General features: G+C 41.4%; 1 protein-coding gene across 1 annotated transcript in view; it reads right to left on the bottom strand.

Annotated features, from left to right (window-relative positions):
• pdgfrb (platelet-derived growth factor receptor, beta polypeptide) overlaps positions 1-16870 on the bottom strand; it is an 87891-nt gene that overhangs the window by 22206 nt on the left and 48815 nt on the right. Inside the window, exons 2-14 of the mRNA XM_034181169.1 lie at positions 16701-16779; positions 15907-16212; positions 15539-15796; positions 13461-13591; positions 8790-8955; positions 6688-6868; positions 6205-6320; positions 5095-5218; positions 4306-4517; positions 3670-3764; positions 2471-2603; positions 1001-1105; positions 606-716 (exon numbers count right to left, since the gene is read on the bottom strand). Of these exons, the coding sequence (XP_034037060.1) occupies positions 606-716; positions 1001-1105; positions 2471-2603; positions 3670-3764; positions 4306-4517; positions 5095-5218; positions 6205-6320; positions 6688-6868; positions 8790-8955; positions 13461-13591; positions 15539-15796; positions 15907-16212; positions 16701-16752 (1990 nt within the window). The 5' untranslated portion in view covers positions 16753-16779. The remainder of the gene's footprint in view (positions 1-605; positions 717-1000; positions 1106-2470; positions 2604-3669; positions 3765-4305; positions 4518-5094; positions 5219-6204; positions 6321-6687; positions 6869-8789; positions 8956-13460; positions 13592-15538; positions 15797-15906; positions 16213-16700; positions 16780-16870) is intronic.

Raw genomic sequence — 16870 nt, 5'->3', positions numbered from 1 at the left:
TAGTGGTGTGTGAGATGCAACAAAGAGTGAGCTCAAGGGGTCAAAGGTCAAAGTACGTGTTTCCAAACATTTTCAAAAATAAATCAGTTGAAGCAAATAGAAACTTGGGGTCAGTGAGTAATTTAATTACAAAATATACTTTCTAGTGTCAGTGGTTCATGAGATGCAACAAGAGTGAGTTCAAGGGGTCAAAGATCAAAGTATATGTTTCCAAACATTTTTCAGGAAAGAAATTCAGTTGAAGCAAATCTGAACTTGGGGTCAGTGAGTAAGTCTGTGCTACTGAGATCTGAAAGTGTGTGAATCGTGCTGTTTTTGACCAGCAGCTTGATGTTTCAATTTCTCACAAAATATTCCATTAGATCCCGTGGACAATTGTAACTTGCAAATAATTTGATATCAAATAGACCCCGGTATGACCAGCAGGTCATGATATATTATGTAATGTCAGTGGAAACGTGCACAAGGACAAACATGGATAGACAACAGAATATAACACGCTAAATGTCAACTTTTTTGTCTGAATGCTGCTTTTTCAGTTTTGCAGATGTTTTTTTAAGTGATAAATCTGTCAGTCGTGACAGCAGTGTTGCACTAATGCTGACCGTGTTTGGTGCATGCTCCCAGCAGGTTCACAATGTTGAGGTGAGGACCCAGGTGACTCATGATCTTCAGCTCAGACATCAGAGCCTGGGTCTCGCTCCTCCGGGCCGTAGCTGGAGACAAATAGTGGGAGAGTGAAAGTGGGTCACTGTGTGGTGGGCATGAGAACAGACCAACAGGCACAGGCCAGGACATTATGTCTCTTTGCCAAAAGGCTCAAAGACCTGTTGGCTGAAACTGGAAGCAGCCTGGCAGCTGAACAAAAGCTCGGCAGGTCGCTGTTCTCACACACTGTTCACGGGGACACGGCAGCGGTGTCACAAAATCTGACAGCTATGCAGGAGACGCTGCTGTTGTGTCTGCATTGGAAATGCACACGTGGTGTTTCTCCACTTACATTTCAGCATTTTCACTGCCACCTTTGTGCTGGACTGAGAATGAGTGAGGCCGTACGCGGTCGCCTCGACCACCCTGCCGAAAGCTCCTGATCCAAGAATGCGACCTGGAACACAAAGACGGGCTCAGTTAGAAAGAGTCTGAATGAAACCAACAAAAAACAGAAAACATTTCTGGTTATTGAAGTCATATTGTTGTGAACTTCCGTCTTCATGTGTTGTTTGGTGGGAAGACGAAATGGGAGGTGATGAAGTTCAGATGAACATTAATTAGTGTTTTGACAAACTTCCTTTTTGAGAGCAGCTGCCAAGTGACATGACACGACAAAAGGAATTTCTTTTTTTTTTCCTTTTTTAAAAAAGATTTAAGAAAGCTTCTCATTCTCAACACAACAGTGTCAAATAAAACCACACAAAGCCTTAAAATCACCTGCTGGCAGTTTGTCTGCTCTCATCAGAGGAATATTTATTTATTCTGCATATTTTTCTCAACCCTGTCAATGTAAGTTATGAGGCTCAATGAATGAATTGAGTGAAACATTTCCAAAAGGGACAATCCACCCTTTTCCAACAGAGGACCAAGGTCTCAGATTTGGAGCTGCTGATCCTCATCCAGCCAGGAGAGATGTAATTCTGAGGTCACTAAACTGGACACTCTCCAGTTCCTGACTGTGTTTTGAAATCCTCTCCATGAAAATCACAAACAGGATTGGTGAGAAGGGGCAGCCCTGGCGGAGTCCAACAACACCCACTAAGAACAGCTCTGACATAAGGCAGAAGATGTGGACCCAGCTCCTACTCTGGTTGTGTAGAGACCAGCTTGTGCATTGCAGTGATTCTGGCACCTCATACTCCCACAGCAACAGAGTGGCGGTAAGATGGACTGTGAGATCGATAGACAGAGTGCGGCTGCGCCTGATGTTCTGCAGACATTGTACCGGGCTGTCGTGGTGAAGAAGGAGGTGAGCCAGAAGGCGGAGATCTACAATTTAGTCAGTTTACTCTCTTATCTTCATTTATGGTCATTTGGGTAATATCTGATAAAACAAGTGGTATGGAAATGAGATTCATCTATTGGGTATCTCGGCTTACACTCAGGGACAGGGTGGGATGCTTGAATATCTAGGAGGACCAGGATATTTTGAAGAAATTATATTTTCCAGCTGGCATGGGAGCACCTTAGCAGTCTTGGTAGCGGATAGGGAACTGTGGGATGAGCTGCCACTGCAACCCGGACCCGGATAAGAAGCAGGAAATGGTCTTTTCAGTAAAATTCTACATTATTGTTCCCACTTTTGCTCATCAGATTCAAAAATTAAATGTGAAATAATTCATAGTTTTGTTGTCATTTATACTTTTAACTTCCTGCATTCTCTGCGACTGTGTGTGTGTTTGTGGAGTTTTAGGTCTCAGAACTGCATCCTGAACATCAAACTGTCCATACCATCTTTTTTTTTTTTTTGATCGCTCACCCAGAACCAGGTTGTCTCGGGGCATTTCCCACGCCAGGTCATAGGGCAAGTGGATGGGGTCCACATAAATATACTCATGACCATCCTGACTCACAGACTCGATCACCTTCCATCTGATCTCATAGCGAGGTTTCTGAAAAGACACAAAAAAGTACAAAAGCATTTCAGAAAAGGGAAACTAAAAATTAAAAACAAACAAAATATAAAACTGAAAAAAAAAAAACAAAGAAACAAAAAACTAAATCAAAATAGAGCACCGTACTCAGAGTGCGGTGCTCTATTTTGCAAAATTGTGCAAAATTTTACCTTTGAAAAAATTTTCAAGGTCAAAGTCCTGTTACAAGTGGCTAATTTAGATGTGATCAAATGTTAGGAGTATGTATTTAGTTCATGCACTTGAATCAAAGTTTTTTTTTGTGGTGTTGTCAGATTTTTTTTTTCCTTCAACCTTTTTGGTTTCTGAATTTTTTTTTTCATATAATTTTCACAGAACATTGGTTATCTCTGCTATGCACAATTTGTCATTGCTTTTTTGCACTTGGTTTCCTACTGATAACTGGAAGACAGACAAACAGCATTAAAACTGGAACCTCCATCCAATTTTGGTGGTGTAGGTAAATCCATAACAGAAAAATAAGTGTGATTGAGGCACTTTTGATTGAGATGTAATGCTAAATGTACAACAAATGGGCTTTTCAATATTACATTAAAATGTCCACAAAATTCACAATCCGGATTAGATCCGGATCAAACTTTGTCAGGTGATAGTGAGTGCCAGTCTGCACCCCACTTTCAAATATGAGGGCACCTTTGATTAAGATATTAAATGGGGTTTTCAATCTTAAATTTAAATGGCCACAAAATCTGTAATCTGGATCAGATCTGGATCAAACTTTATCAGTTGCTAAAGGATACCATCTGACATAACACTCACACAAATATGAAAGAAATGTGATCTTTTTTGTCAGAGTTATGAACTTTTGAAAATTTGTTCAATGCTAAAGATAGGGATTTTTCCAGTTTTTCAAGATTTTTCCTGACTTTGGCCTTTGACGTATGTAAAAATGTCATAACAATATATGAAAAATTGTGGGCTCCAGGCTGTTCACAAACAAACAAACGGGTGAAAACATAACCTCCTCCAACTTCACTGGCAGAGGAAACAAAAACAGATGAATAATGGAATTGTTCTGTCATACCTTCCTCCACACAGCAATGAGGATGATGATGGACATGATAATGATGACCACTAAGGCCAGAACAGCAGCCAACACTGCCACCTGGGAGAACAATGCTGCAACACACAGGATGAAACGTGCAATTCATTTCAAATTATACAGCATTCTGTCATCTTGATACCATCAACCCACATGATGTATGTGTTATACTGAAGTCCATAAGTATTTGTACAGTGACACCTTTGCTCATTTTACTTCTGTACACAACCACAACTGAGTTAAAATGAAACAATTAAGATGTATTTGTAGTCTAAACTGTTACCTTTAATTCAAGGGGTTTAACATAAATACTGCATAAGGATAACATAAAGACTTTTTTGGATGAACTCAGTTCAGTTTGAGGCAGAATTCCCTTCCAATAAATATATGGATTGGAACAGCTTTCTTAAAAAGGTAAGTGGGATGCTTGAACTCAAAATTACATTATATTACATGTGTATCTTCATTGCTTCATTTCAGCACCTTTATGGTGTACAAAAGCAAAATGACAAAAATCTTGACCCTGTCCAAACAGTTATGGACATGACTGCATACAAGTGACTCAAAGTCACAAAAATCAGATAAACTGTATGCTTTCTGTATTAAATAGACACCTACTGCTGGACACCAGTTTGATGTCTCTTCTGTCGATGAATCCTCCTCGGTTGCTGGTTTCACAGCGGACTGTAACCTGCTGAGGCTTGTGGAAGGTCACCTGGCTGCGCACCTGGCTGATTTTACGGCTCTCACTGATAGTGACGTTGTTCTGGATGCTCAACACCTCTGGATCAGGAACCAGCAGCTGCCACGCTGCTGTCTGGTTGCTACACCTGAGACAGGATCAGTTCAATTTCAATCAATTTTTTTTTTATATAGCGCCAAATCACAACAAACAGTTGCCCCAAGGCACTTTATATTGTAAGGCAAGGCCATACAATAGTTATGTAAAACCCCAACGGTCAAAACGACCCCCTGTGAGCAAGCACTTGGCGACAGTGGGAAGGAAAAACTCCCTTTTAACAGGAAGAAACCTCCAGCAGAACCAGGCTCAGGGAGGGGCAGTCTTCTGCTGGGACTGGTTGGGGCTGAGGGAGAGAACCAGGAAAAAGACATGCTATGGAAGAGAGCAGAGATCGATCACTAATGATTAAAAGCAGAGTGGTGCATACAGAGCAAAAAGAGAAAGAAACAGTGCATCATGGGAACCCCCCAGCAGTCTACGTCTATAGCAGCATAACTAAGGGATGGTTCAGGATGAAGAAACAGAGCCATGGAAATGAACCATAGGTCATCACTACAGGATGCCACAATTCAATGAGTACAGACACAGTCAATGCAGAAGATGCATCCACTCTTCCCTCTAGTGGTCATTGTGTGGCAGTTCAAGAACTGTGATGAATGGCTTACTTGAGCATGCTGTCACAGCTGTACCACTGTATGGTTGGGGTCGGGACCCCCTCCGCCACACAGGTCACCAAGTGTCTCTTTCCAGGGAGATGGTGATCGGTCAAGTCTTTAATCTGAGAGGGAACTGCATGCGGGGGGTGGGGGTGGGGGATTTAGGCATTAAAGGAGACGTACTCTGCAAACACATTTAACTTTTACAATTAAATATAACAAAAAACTGAACACTCCCAAAGTCCATGTCTGTGACTATACAGCTAGAAAGTCTCCAGTTTTAAAATATTTTATGCTTTTTTAAAAATGAAAATAAATTATGCTCTGCAAACATTTATGTACTGCCGGCTAATACCTTAAAGGTGGAGGCCCCATTTCTTTTTGTGTGTGTTGTCGTTGTTTTTACCATTTAAGTCATAAAAGTTATTTTCTTCTTCACTATGATGACTTTGTTTCCTAAAAGATGCCCAATTTTATATCTGTCAAAATTCAACTTGTCTCAAAACAGTTTAGAATTTTGACCCACATGGGTTAAAATCCAATGACACTTTCTGTGGAAGTATCATATCCTACATACGCTGGTATAAGTATCATGGAGCCAAAGAACTGCAGTTAACTCAATCATAACTGAACGTGACACAAAAACAAAGCAAAACTGAAGCGGAAAGACAACAACCAGAGATCCTGGTGGGAAGAAGTCAGGATTCAATCTGGACATATTCCCCATTTTGTTGGATATCTGTCAGTCAGACAACCCTGAAGCAGGTCCATTGTGTCAGGTTTCACAGAGTCAGTTCATTACAGTTACAACAGCTTTTACTTGATTTACCAAATTAAAACAGTAGGGACCTGAATGTTTTATTATGGCTTAATATACTTTTTTTTTTTATTGTAAGTCAGAAATATATTCACTTTTAACTCCACTGTAACATTTTGTCAGTTGAAAAATCAAAGGAGGACCTTTAAGACCAGTAAGGAGGACCCTGCTCCTCTGCCAGTCTTTATTCCACAACACTTCGTGGGGAACATGGGCAATGGATGAGGAACGACATGGAATAACCTCCCAGGGCAAAATCTGAAACAGATTTATTGGAATGTATCACCATGAGGATTTCTCACCTTGGACCTCAAGATCAAAGGTCACTTTCTTCACATCATCTCCGTTGCTGATAAGGGCGGTATAGACACCATTCTGCTCTGTCCTCACCCTCACCAAAGTCAGAATACTCACATACCTGAAGCATAAAAATATGATCAAATGCTGTGAATTTGAACACAAAACTGTTGGCTTTATTAAAAAAGTGGCTTTGTGAATTAATAATGTACATATTTTAAGTCAGTCATGTGTATAGTTGGGTATGTTTTTGTCCTCAAGAAGATCTGAAGGTTTTTACAGGACATTTGTGTTTATGCTTTCTGTGTGATGATTGATGGAATGTTGCCCCCTAGAGGGTTTCATGTTTCTTTCTCCAAAGGCCTTATCTGGTGACGACTGACAGGTGCTAGATGCTAATTGTCTAAATACTTCAAGTTATCTGAGGTCTTCCTGTTTACAAAGGGCATTCTGTAATTACAGGGTCATTACACTGGCCAATGTCTCACCTGGTCTCATGTTCTGATTTAGTGATGATGGTTCGGTCTCCATTAATGGAGGCGCCATCTTTGCTCCAGAGGACCTGCGGCGTTGGATAGGCCTCGATGTCCACTCTCAGCTGCACATTGGTCTGCAATTTGGCTGATATATTTTGTCGCTGAGAAGGCCGTACGTCCACAAAACCTCGCTCTGAGGAAACAAGAGTGACAATAAGAATGCACATAAGCAGCATACACATTTATACGAGGTCTGTTAGAAAACTATCCATCCTTTTTATTTTTTTAAAAAAACTATATGGATTTGAATCATGTGCGCTTGCATCAGCCAAGCTTGAACCTTTGTGCGCATGCGTGAGTTTTTTCACGCCTGTCAGTTGCGTCATTCGCCTGTGGGCAGGCTTTGAGTGAGCACTGGTCCACCCCCCTCGTCGGATTTCATTGTGGGCCGTCTTTAATCCGGTTGTAATGCTCCTTAATCTGTGTGACGCCGAGAGTATCCTCACCGAAAGCTCGCCCAGTGTGAAAGGGGCTTTAAGGTCCTTGTCCAAGGGACCTTTGCGATTTTCCATCTTGAGGGGCGTTTGAACTGAGAATCCTCTGGTCTGAAGCCCATTGCTTAACCACTAGACCATCACCTGATCGAGGTATTCAGGTTTCAGACTCTTGTAGCAAATTAATAAGGAGTTGGGACGGCCCACTTTGCTCCCCACTCCCCACTCCAAAGCAAAATATTCAAGATGGCTTCCAAAATGGCTGCCAAAACATTTTTCCTTACTAAAATGTGTTCAACAGCAGATAAAATACTTTATTTTCTAAAATATTCCATGTCAGGAATGTTTTTGTTTACAGTAAATAAATTTGTGGCTAAATAATTTCATTCAAGAGTTTTAAATTCACTACCAAATGAATCTTTATTAAAACACTCCTAAAACGCATCATAGCAACAACAAATAGAATTAATAGTAGCAGAACATCATATTTTGGGGCTATTTTGGAGGGTATCGCGAGTATCTGGCATGAGACCTATGTTATTTTATTTAGCCTTTTAGCATGAGGCTTTTGTTATTTTTATTTATTTGTTATTTTATTCCTGGTTATGTTTTGGGGTCATTTAACTCTGATGATCTTTAAGAATGGTTTGAATTAGTTCTGGGGGTGTCTACAAACGGGGTAGTCCTAACTTCCCAAACTAATAAATGTGTTAATCACAAGACTGGAAAAATTAAAGGACGCTTCCTGCAACTGGTCAGTAATCATATTTAAGAAACAACTAAAAACATCTGTTTTTCTGAGCTGTTAAGTCTAGATAAGTGATTTTATTTCATCAGTATTGTTATTTTATTTCAAACTTGGGATGATATTTTTTATTACACTTAAAATAAAAATACAGGGTCCAGAGTGACGAAACCATTCAATTGTGGTGATATATTTTATCTCCAAACAGGGATATATTAGTGATGTTAATTTACTGAAAGAAATTGTATAATAGGAATTTTAAATATCCATCATAGCACAGTGTACATTTTGCTTCCTGAGTGAGTGAGAGAGTCAGTATCTATCTTTATTACTGACAATCTAATATGCTGTTGTAGCTCACACAGACCACAGAGGTTCACATTATTCAGTTTTCTTAAATGTAAAGCACCTCTGTGCAGACAGAAATCTGAATCTGATTCTGAATGTGTTTTGTCCGACAGACAGAAAAAGAAGAAAACCTCAGAGTGATGATTCCTGCTTTTACTGGCTCTACGTTCACTCCTTTCCATGGATCTTTGCAGCTTTTGATGACCGACTTCAGCTTATGTTCATGCTTGAAAGCAAGCAGCAGTTATACAAATGGTTCATGTTTGCTTGGTCCAGTTATTAAAATTCTAAAAAGAGACTTAGTGTAGTCCTTAGGTTGTGAACCCCCTCTATTTGTGTCAAAGGTTTTTTTCACACTTTGAGCATAAATAAATAGAAGATACTTTTCATTTCCTTTAAAAGAAGCAACTCTCACAGTTTTACTCTGAAAAGTTTATATAGTAATCTGACAATAATAATCCACCCTGCATGGTCTGCTTTAATTTATTTGTGTGCGTGCGTGCGTGCTGGTCGGGGTTCAGTCTGACCGAGCACAGTGATGTTGATGCTGGCAGAGGAACTCTGGCCTTGGATGACATCACGAGCATGACAGATGTAGTTTCCGCTGTGGGCCAGTGTGGCAGTGGGGAAGTTCAGGCAGGACCGCATGATCATGGTGGACATGACATCAGTCAATGGTTCTACATTAATCTCCTGAAAGAGAGAAAGAGAGCGATATTTAAATTACCTGTAAAATGGGTGTTGGAGAACAGTCTCTCTTGAAGGCCATAAATTTTAGTTTAAACTCTAATTTCATTTCTCTGCCTCAGTAATTTACAGTCTTATTATGACATTTCTGGATAACAAGCACTTTCTCAACTTGATACGTTACTTTCACTTAATTTTGTGTTTTTCTCATATACAACAGCTCTTGCTGAGTTGTTTATTGGACAGTAGCATATGAGGAGGTGCTCTTTTCAGTCCTGTGTGTCTTTCTGTGCACGTATGAACAAAGTAATGCAAAGAATTTTGATCCAGTTTGGACTAAACTTGGTGGAAAGACAGATGGTCAGGTAAAAGTCAAGGTCACAGGGCAAGGTTTAAATTTGGGCCCAGTGTCTTTCTACAGGGGATATTAGGAACTGCTAATTTGTGGAATTGGCTAAAGATACACCTACGGTTACAATTAATCGCTATGTGAAGTCATATTTTGGTAATGTGACATTCATCTTTGGGGCCTTTGAAGCATCAAATTCATTTCTAGAAATCTGGCAAAGATATAGTTACCTATGATCAGCGCCGCTGTTCGGCATAAGCAGACTATGCAGCCTGCGTGGGGCACCAACCATGTTGCACTAGTTTGCAGGGCCTCCAATTGACTGAACAATGTGTTGAAATTATTACATTATTACATTTCAAAATCAATATGAATTATTTATGAATAGGCCCATCGTTTTTGTCTTTGAACATTGTGTAGGCCCCTACCCCATTACTTAATTGGCGCAAATTAACAGTTTTTTTTGCCTAATATAAAGCCCCATCCACCCCCGCCCCGATTCAAATGGTACAGCCCTGTTTGCGTCTTTCTCTGTTCGCTGTGTCGCCTAACCAGAGTTGCCAGATGTGACGATTTCCAGTCCAATAAATGCTCAAACATGCAAGGAGGCACTAAATCCTGCGCAATTTGAACTGATTTTTAAAATGTGTATGGCAATTCTATACAAAAAACTCGTCCAGGACCAGTGTGCCATATTTTTACCCTAAACAAACCAATTGGATGGGAAAACACCCAACCCTGCGCCTAACTGAAGTAGCACTGCTAGCCCACATTCGATTCTGACACGAGACGACAAGTTGCCACTATGCTACAATTAAACAATGAAGCGACAGCAGGAGTCTGGAGCTGAAAAACGGAGGAAAAAGAAACAAAAAGATGATGCCCGTGCATCCCTTGCTGGTAAGTACGTGTTAAAGGTTTAAATTGTTTTGATTACTTAATGTTCAGTGGTGCTAGGTTGCGTTGGCTTTGCAGATTTGATGTAGCTTTAAACGCTAAACTAATCTGGATATTACAAGGCATGTGGCACGTTTGCAAATAGTTGGGCAGTGTAGTTTGAAGATTTTGAGTGCCTTATAAGTCAACAAAGTCCTAGTTAGCCGTCAGTGCACTACTTAGGTCCAAATCTATTCTGCCTGACAACATGATCAGATAGCAACTCTAAATTTGACAGGCTGATAAATATACCAAGAACAGTGAGAATAATTTCAGAACTTTTATTTAAGGCATATGTATGTAAATTACGTATCCAATGCTTAAAATAGACATGCATGCTTGCGTGCAGTCATCAGAATGCTGGAAAAGAAATGCAGTTTAGTTGGTGGGGGTACTGTAGAGTGCTCCATTCCCCCTTAGGGTAAGGAAAGGGTGACACCTGCTGGTAAACTTTAGCATTTGTTGTGGTTGTGTATGGTTTCACAATGCCACCGTTTTGCTTGATGTGTAGTATTGAGCATTTTAATATTTAGGTATTTTTCTATGTGTCCATAATTTAATATAATATAATGGTTTCATGTAGTTTTCCTATCATTATGGAATACACCGGATACTAGATGGGGGGGGGTCTCTTGTATGGGGGTGGGAAGCCTCCCTGACCAGTTATGTTTAGGGCCTCCAAAACCTTAGCAGCGGCCCTGCCTATGATTATTATTAAACAACTATATCAGGTCATACATACAGTTCCTCTGGGTCACATAACCTTTGACCTTAGGTAACTTTGAATATTCAAGGTCATAACTGATTGGGGGAGGTGATGGTCTAGTGGTTAAGGCATTGGTCTTGAGACCAGAAGATCCTCAGTTCAAATCCCAGCCTGACTGGAAAATTACTAAGGACCCTTGGGCAAGGTCTTTAATTCCCTATTGCTCCCGGTGTGTAGTGAGTGCCTTGTATGGCAGCACCTCTACATTGGGGTGAATGTGACGCATTATTTGTAAAGCGCTTTGAGCGTCTGATGCAGATGGAAAAGCGCTATACGAGGTCTATTAGAAAAGTATCCGACCTTATTATTTTTTTCAAAAACCATATGGATTTGAATCACGTGTGATTACATCAGACATGCTTGAAGCCTTGTGGGCATGCGAGAGTTTTTTCACGCCTGTCGGTTACGTCATTCGCCTGTGGGCAGTCTTTGAGTGAGGAGTCGCCCACCCTCTCGTCGTTTTTTCATTGTTTAGGAATGGCTCAGAGACTACTGCTTTGTTTGATCAAAATTTTTTCAAAACTGTAAGACACAACTGAGTGGACACCATTCGATAAATTCAGCTGGTTTTCAGTAAAAATTTTAACGGCTGATGAGAGATTTTGGTCTGGTAGTGTCGCCGTAAGGACGGTCCACGGCGCCTGACGGCGATCTGCGCTTCGAGGCGGCAGCGTCTCGCCGTTTCAAGTTGAAAACTTCCACATTTCAGGCTCTGTTGACCCAGTAAGTCGTCAGAGAACAGAGAACTTTCAGAAGAAGTCGGCATGAGGAGTTTATTCGGACATTCCATTGTTAACGGACATTTTGTAATGAAAGAACGTGCGGGCAGAGTCACATGTCGGGCCGGACCCGACCGCGGGGGGTCGCGACAGGAAAAACACCTCCGTTGGAAACCTTAACGGGCAAGTTGGAACATGCCCAAGCTGTCAAACAATTTCTCAGTTACTCACTTGTTGAAAGCCATCAAAAGCCGCCTGAATTTTACAAATGGTTTTCAACACGGAGGTGTTTTCCTGTCGCGGCGCACACAGATTCGCTGAGTCGTTTCCGTGACGACTCGGCGAATCTGCGCGCACGTCTTTCATTACAAAATGTCCTTAAACAGTGGAATGTCCGCATAAAGTCCTCATGCCGGCCTCTTCTGAATCTTCTCTGTTCTCTCACCACGTCCTGGGTGAATTACGCCTTAAATTAGGATGTTTTCAGGTTGAAACAGGCCGACGACGGTGCCTGGAAGCGCTGCACGACGTCCTGCTCCGTGGGAAGTCCTTACACCGACAGAAACACCCCATAATCTCTCATCAGCCGTTAAACTTTTCACCGAAAACCAGCTTAATTTCTTGAATAGTGTCCACTCAGATATTCCTCACAGGTCCAGAAAAAATGTTGATAAAGCAACGCGCGCCGTCTCGAGCAGCGTGTGAAACAAAGGAATTCAGCCGAGAGGGCGGGACCACATCTCACTCAAGGCCTGCCCACAGGGAAATGACGTCACCGACACGCATGAAAAAACTCACGCATGCGCACGAGGGTTCAAGCATAATTGGTGTAATCGCACGTCATTCAAATCCATATAGTTAAAAAACAAATAAAAGTGTCGGTTTATTATCTAATAGACCTTGTATAAATGCAGTCCATTAGCTCAAACAATTTTAATTCAATATGCCCTGAAAAAAGAACCACCTTTAAAAAAAAAGCATTACAATTGGTAAAACCTGAGGGAATTAAGTTGTATGAAGTTCATACAACTTACGGAAATTAAATTAAAGGAGACCGTGCAGCATTAAGTTGTGAATTAAGTTGTATGAACTTAAGTTCATACAACTTAATTCTTTCAGGTTTTACCCATTGTAACACTTTTTTAAGTTGGTTCAACTATTCTCTTTTTTCAGTGTTGGGGAAAGGTTATGTGTCAAGGAGAAGTGTTTAATTTTTGGAGTTAAATGTCAAGGCTACTCAGAACCATATATTACTGTAATACTGAATCACAAAGAATTCACCCATTGCCCATTGTCCTCTTCTTATAGTTTCTTTTTTGAAACTGGTAGAATCCCTCTGTCCTGTCAGTATATGCTTGCATTGTGTGCTGTGAAAATAACTGATTGTGTTCATCTTAATTTTTTGCTATAAACAATTTTAATTTGCAGATGATGATCTTGGAATTTAAAAAAAAAATCTTGGTCAAATGTCCAGCGACTCCAATTGGTGAATTCTCCAACAAATCTACAATGTTTTTAAAGAACAATTATCTGCAGAAACCATTGTTGAGACAATCCCAAAGTTATGAAATTCCATTGCTTTATAACCATTTAACACAACATGTGTTGGGAGTATTATTTAACAGGGGATGAAAACTGAGGTGTGTCTCGACATCTTGATGTAATTTGGGCTTAGCAAAGAAGCATGTGAGTGATCAGGGAGGCAAAACAAAAGTGCTTATTCTATTCCACGCCTACACACCTCCCTGTGGGGGTAATCCCATGAAAAGTCCACTAGCTCCACGCCGTGCACGGTGCAGTTTACTGTCAGCGGTTCGTTCAGCTTCAGGACTGTCTTTGACGCATTAACGTAGGCGTCGATGGCCTCTGGGACTGTGATGGGAAGAGAGAGCATGTGAGAGAACAGAAAGAAGGGATAATGGTGGCTTAATGCCAAGAACAAGCACTGCTTATCTTTATGTATACAGATTTCATGAAGACCGCAGTATGTTGTTCATATTTTTATGCATAAAATTGATGGCTGGCTTTTCAACGAGAAGATACATACAGTGATCAAACCTATACACAGTTGTGTGTGCACACCCTGCAATCCCAAATGTTGCACCACAAACCTGTAGGATGGCTGAAAATACATGTGCATATCAATATTATGTAAAAATAATTAAACTCATGGTGCAGTCATGTTTCTAAAGACCTTTTAGGGCCATCATTGAAGATCTATATATAATGCAGTTTACAGTGCATAGCGCACCTGCATGTGGGGCGTGTCCAACTCCACACTGTCCTTTATGCCATGTAATGTGCAAAATAAGGTTCACGGTTGCATTTAGTATCTTCATTAATCATGGGTGTGTCTTGGGCATAACATGAATTACAATAATCAGATTGTCTTCTGTCATTACCTTAAAGAGCCATGTGAGCTTGACCTTGATGTAGTGGCTATTTAAATGGTGGATTCAGATGTGACAGACATGGGAAACTTTTTGGCAATGAATAAACAAATCATTTGTGGGGGCTTTCATCCACCAAAGCTCCCTGAGGTGACGCAGTGGAGCTCCTCATTCCTACAAAGTTTCTCCCTCCTCCACCACATCTGTCCATCCAATCTCATCCACTGCACTTACGAGGTCTGTGAGAAAAGTATCCGACCTTTTTATTTTATGCAAACAATATATGGATTTGACTCATATGTTTTTACGTCAGCCAAGCTTGAACCTTCATGCGCATGCGTGAGTTTTTCCACGCCTGTCGGTTTCATCATTCGCCTGTGGGCAGGCTTTGAGTGAGCACTGGTCCACCCCTCTCATCGTTGTTTCATTGCGAGGAAATGGCGGAATGATTTGGGCTTTTTTTCCCCCATCAGAATTTTTTTTAGAAACTGTTAGAGACAGGCAGCTGGAAACCATTCGAAAAATTTATCTGGCTTTCTGTGAAAATTTTACGGGCTTCACAGAGAATAAAGAGTGTTACTACAGCTTTAAGGATGGGCCACAATGGCGCTCGGCGCGCCACGCTCCCAGCCGCCATCAAGAGGCAGAAACCACCACATAATTTCTAAACGGATCGCTGTGTGGAGCATTTGATGCAGCGCTGCTCCAGCCGTTCAGACATTTTCCTCACAATGAAAATCCGACGAGGGGGGTGGACCAGTGCTCACTCAAAGCCTGCCCACAGGCGAATGACGCAACTGACAGGCGTTACTCACGCATGCGCACGAAGGTTCAAACTTGGCTGATGTAAAAACATATGAATCAAATCCATATATTTTTTGCATAAAATAAAAAGGTCGGATACTTTTCTCACAGACCTCGTAGACCCTCCCATGGCCAGCCCCATCTTGGAGCTCTGCACCTGTGTTGTGTTTTTCCTTTAATTTTTGCTTTTGTTTAAAAAATTTGCATCAGTGTGTGAAAAACTCTGCATTCAACTTTAGACCAGGTTTCTGTTGGTTGCCTCATGATACCAATGTACCTGAACCACACCACATTTTAAAACCAACACATCTAGGAATGCACCAATGACAGCAAGTATATATATTTGTTATTTATACAGTGTGGGTGATGGGCTTGAAACCCACAACTGTGTTGGTCTGAAGCCAGCAATAATATCTGACCAGCACTCACTGCTTTGTGTCAGGTGTAAGATAGGCCTCACACATTGAACAGTTTATGATGCTTGGATAAAATGGATACAGATTTCATGCATTTTTAAAAAGTGGCTTAAAAACAGAACCTTATTAGAAATAATTGCAAAAAGGCATATAACCTCAGACTATATTAAAGGGGAAATTGTTCATTACTGTTGCCTTTAAACACCAACCAAAAATGCTGTAGACGTAGAATGCCTGGGACTCTTTGACCTTCCCGTTTAGCTCTCCGCGGCAAACGTAGGTCCTCTCCTCCAGCGCTGCCTTGTAGCCCTCGCTAGGAACATATGAACCTGTCAGAGGGATATCAGCGTCCTTCTCATAGAGCGTGACATTGATGCTGGGGTTGGTGACCACACAGGGGATGATAGTTTCCTCGCTGGTCTTAGTTACCATGCCGTGGGAACTCTCTACAAACCACATATCAGGGTCTGGGGAACAGAGGTAAGACTTGATTGAAATTTTGACAGTTCATTCTACAGTCCACAAAATGTATTTAATATTACTGATACTGTTCTGCTTGACTGGATGTCAGACTAACCTGGGACAAAAACGGCCACTTCCTCTGTTTCTCCAGTGTGTCGATCAATGCACACATACGCTCCTGTGTGTTTCCAGCTCAGGTCCCACAAGTGCAAAATACTGGAAGTGGGACTGATTTGGACAATTTGATAATTTTTGGCCGGGTCCACTTGGAAGTACGGGACATCCTCCTTCTTAAAAGCCCAGGTGGTCTCCTTCGTGCCGGAGCAGTTGAGGGTGAAGGAGGAGCCCTGAGGCAGAATGTGTTCTCTTTCACCAGGCGTGATCTCCAGGCACCACACGCCCGGACAGAGGTACACCAGAGCTGCAATTTACACAACAAAGAAAAGGTCAAGTTTGAGGTCAGAATGTCAGCAGCTTGAGGTCAGAGGTTAAATCAACAACACAAGCCAGATCCTGTTGTACACTGAGTGATGTGAGCGGTCTGGAGCAGAGGGACGATAATGATGCCGTGTGAGTGACAGATGTATTAAAGATGACAGAGGTCAGCACTAATTCATCCGTTTGTGTCACATTAGAGGAGTGTGTTGTCTCAACTCTGCACAGCCTGCACATAGCAAATGTAAATTCAACCAAATTGCCTCTCCTCCTGTCACCAAGCGTGCCAGAGTAACCATGGCAACACCTTCGCTTTATCTTCCCTTTCATTTTCATTTATAGTGAAAGTGAAACGCTCCTAGGTGGTTTTGCATCACACCCCCCCCCCCCCCCCCCCCCCCCCCCCCCTGCAAAGTGCTTGTGGTTATGTTAAAAATGTTGATTTCTGTTGTTTGAGTGAAACTCAGCCCCAACCTGTAACTGTGAGTGCTGCTGCCTGGAGCGCTGACACCGTCGCACTCCTCATGTTGGTGTAACTCAACCCACACAGGTTCTGCCAAAAAAGGACAAATAACAGAACTGAAATAATTATTAAAATCCTAAACTGCTGGTTACTTGCATGCTTAATTAATTCATTATTTAAG

Source organism: Thalassophryne amazonica, chromosome 11, assembly GCF_902500255.1.
Source record: "Thalassophryne amazonica chromosome 11, fThaAma1.1, whole genome shotgun sequence".
Classification (NCBI taxonomy): Eukaryota; Metazoa; Chordata; class Actinopteri; order Batrachoidiformes; family Batrachoididae; genus Thalassophryne; species Thalassophryne amazonica.
The sequence above is the reverse complement of the archived record's forward strand: the minus strand, read 5'-3'. Positions and strand labels throughout refer to the sequence as shown.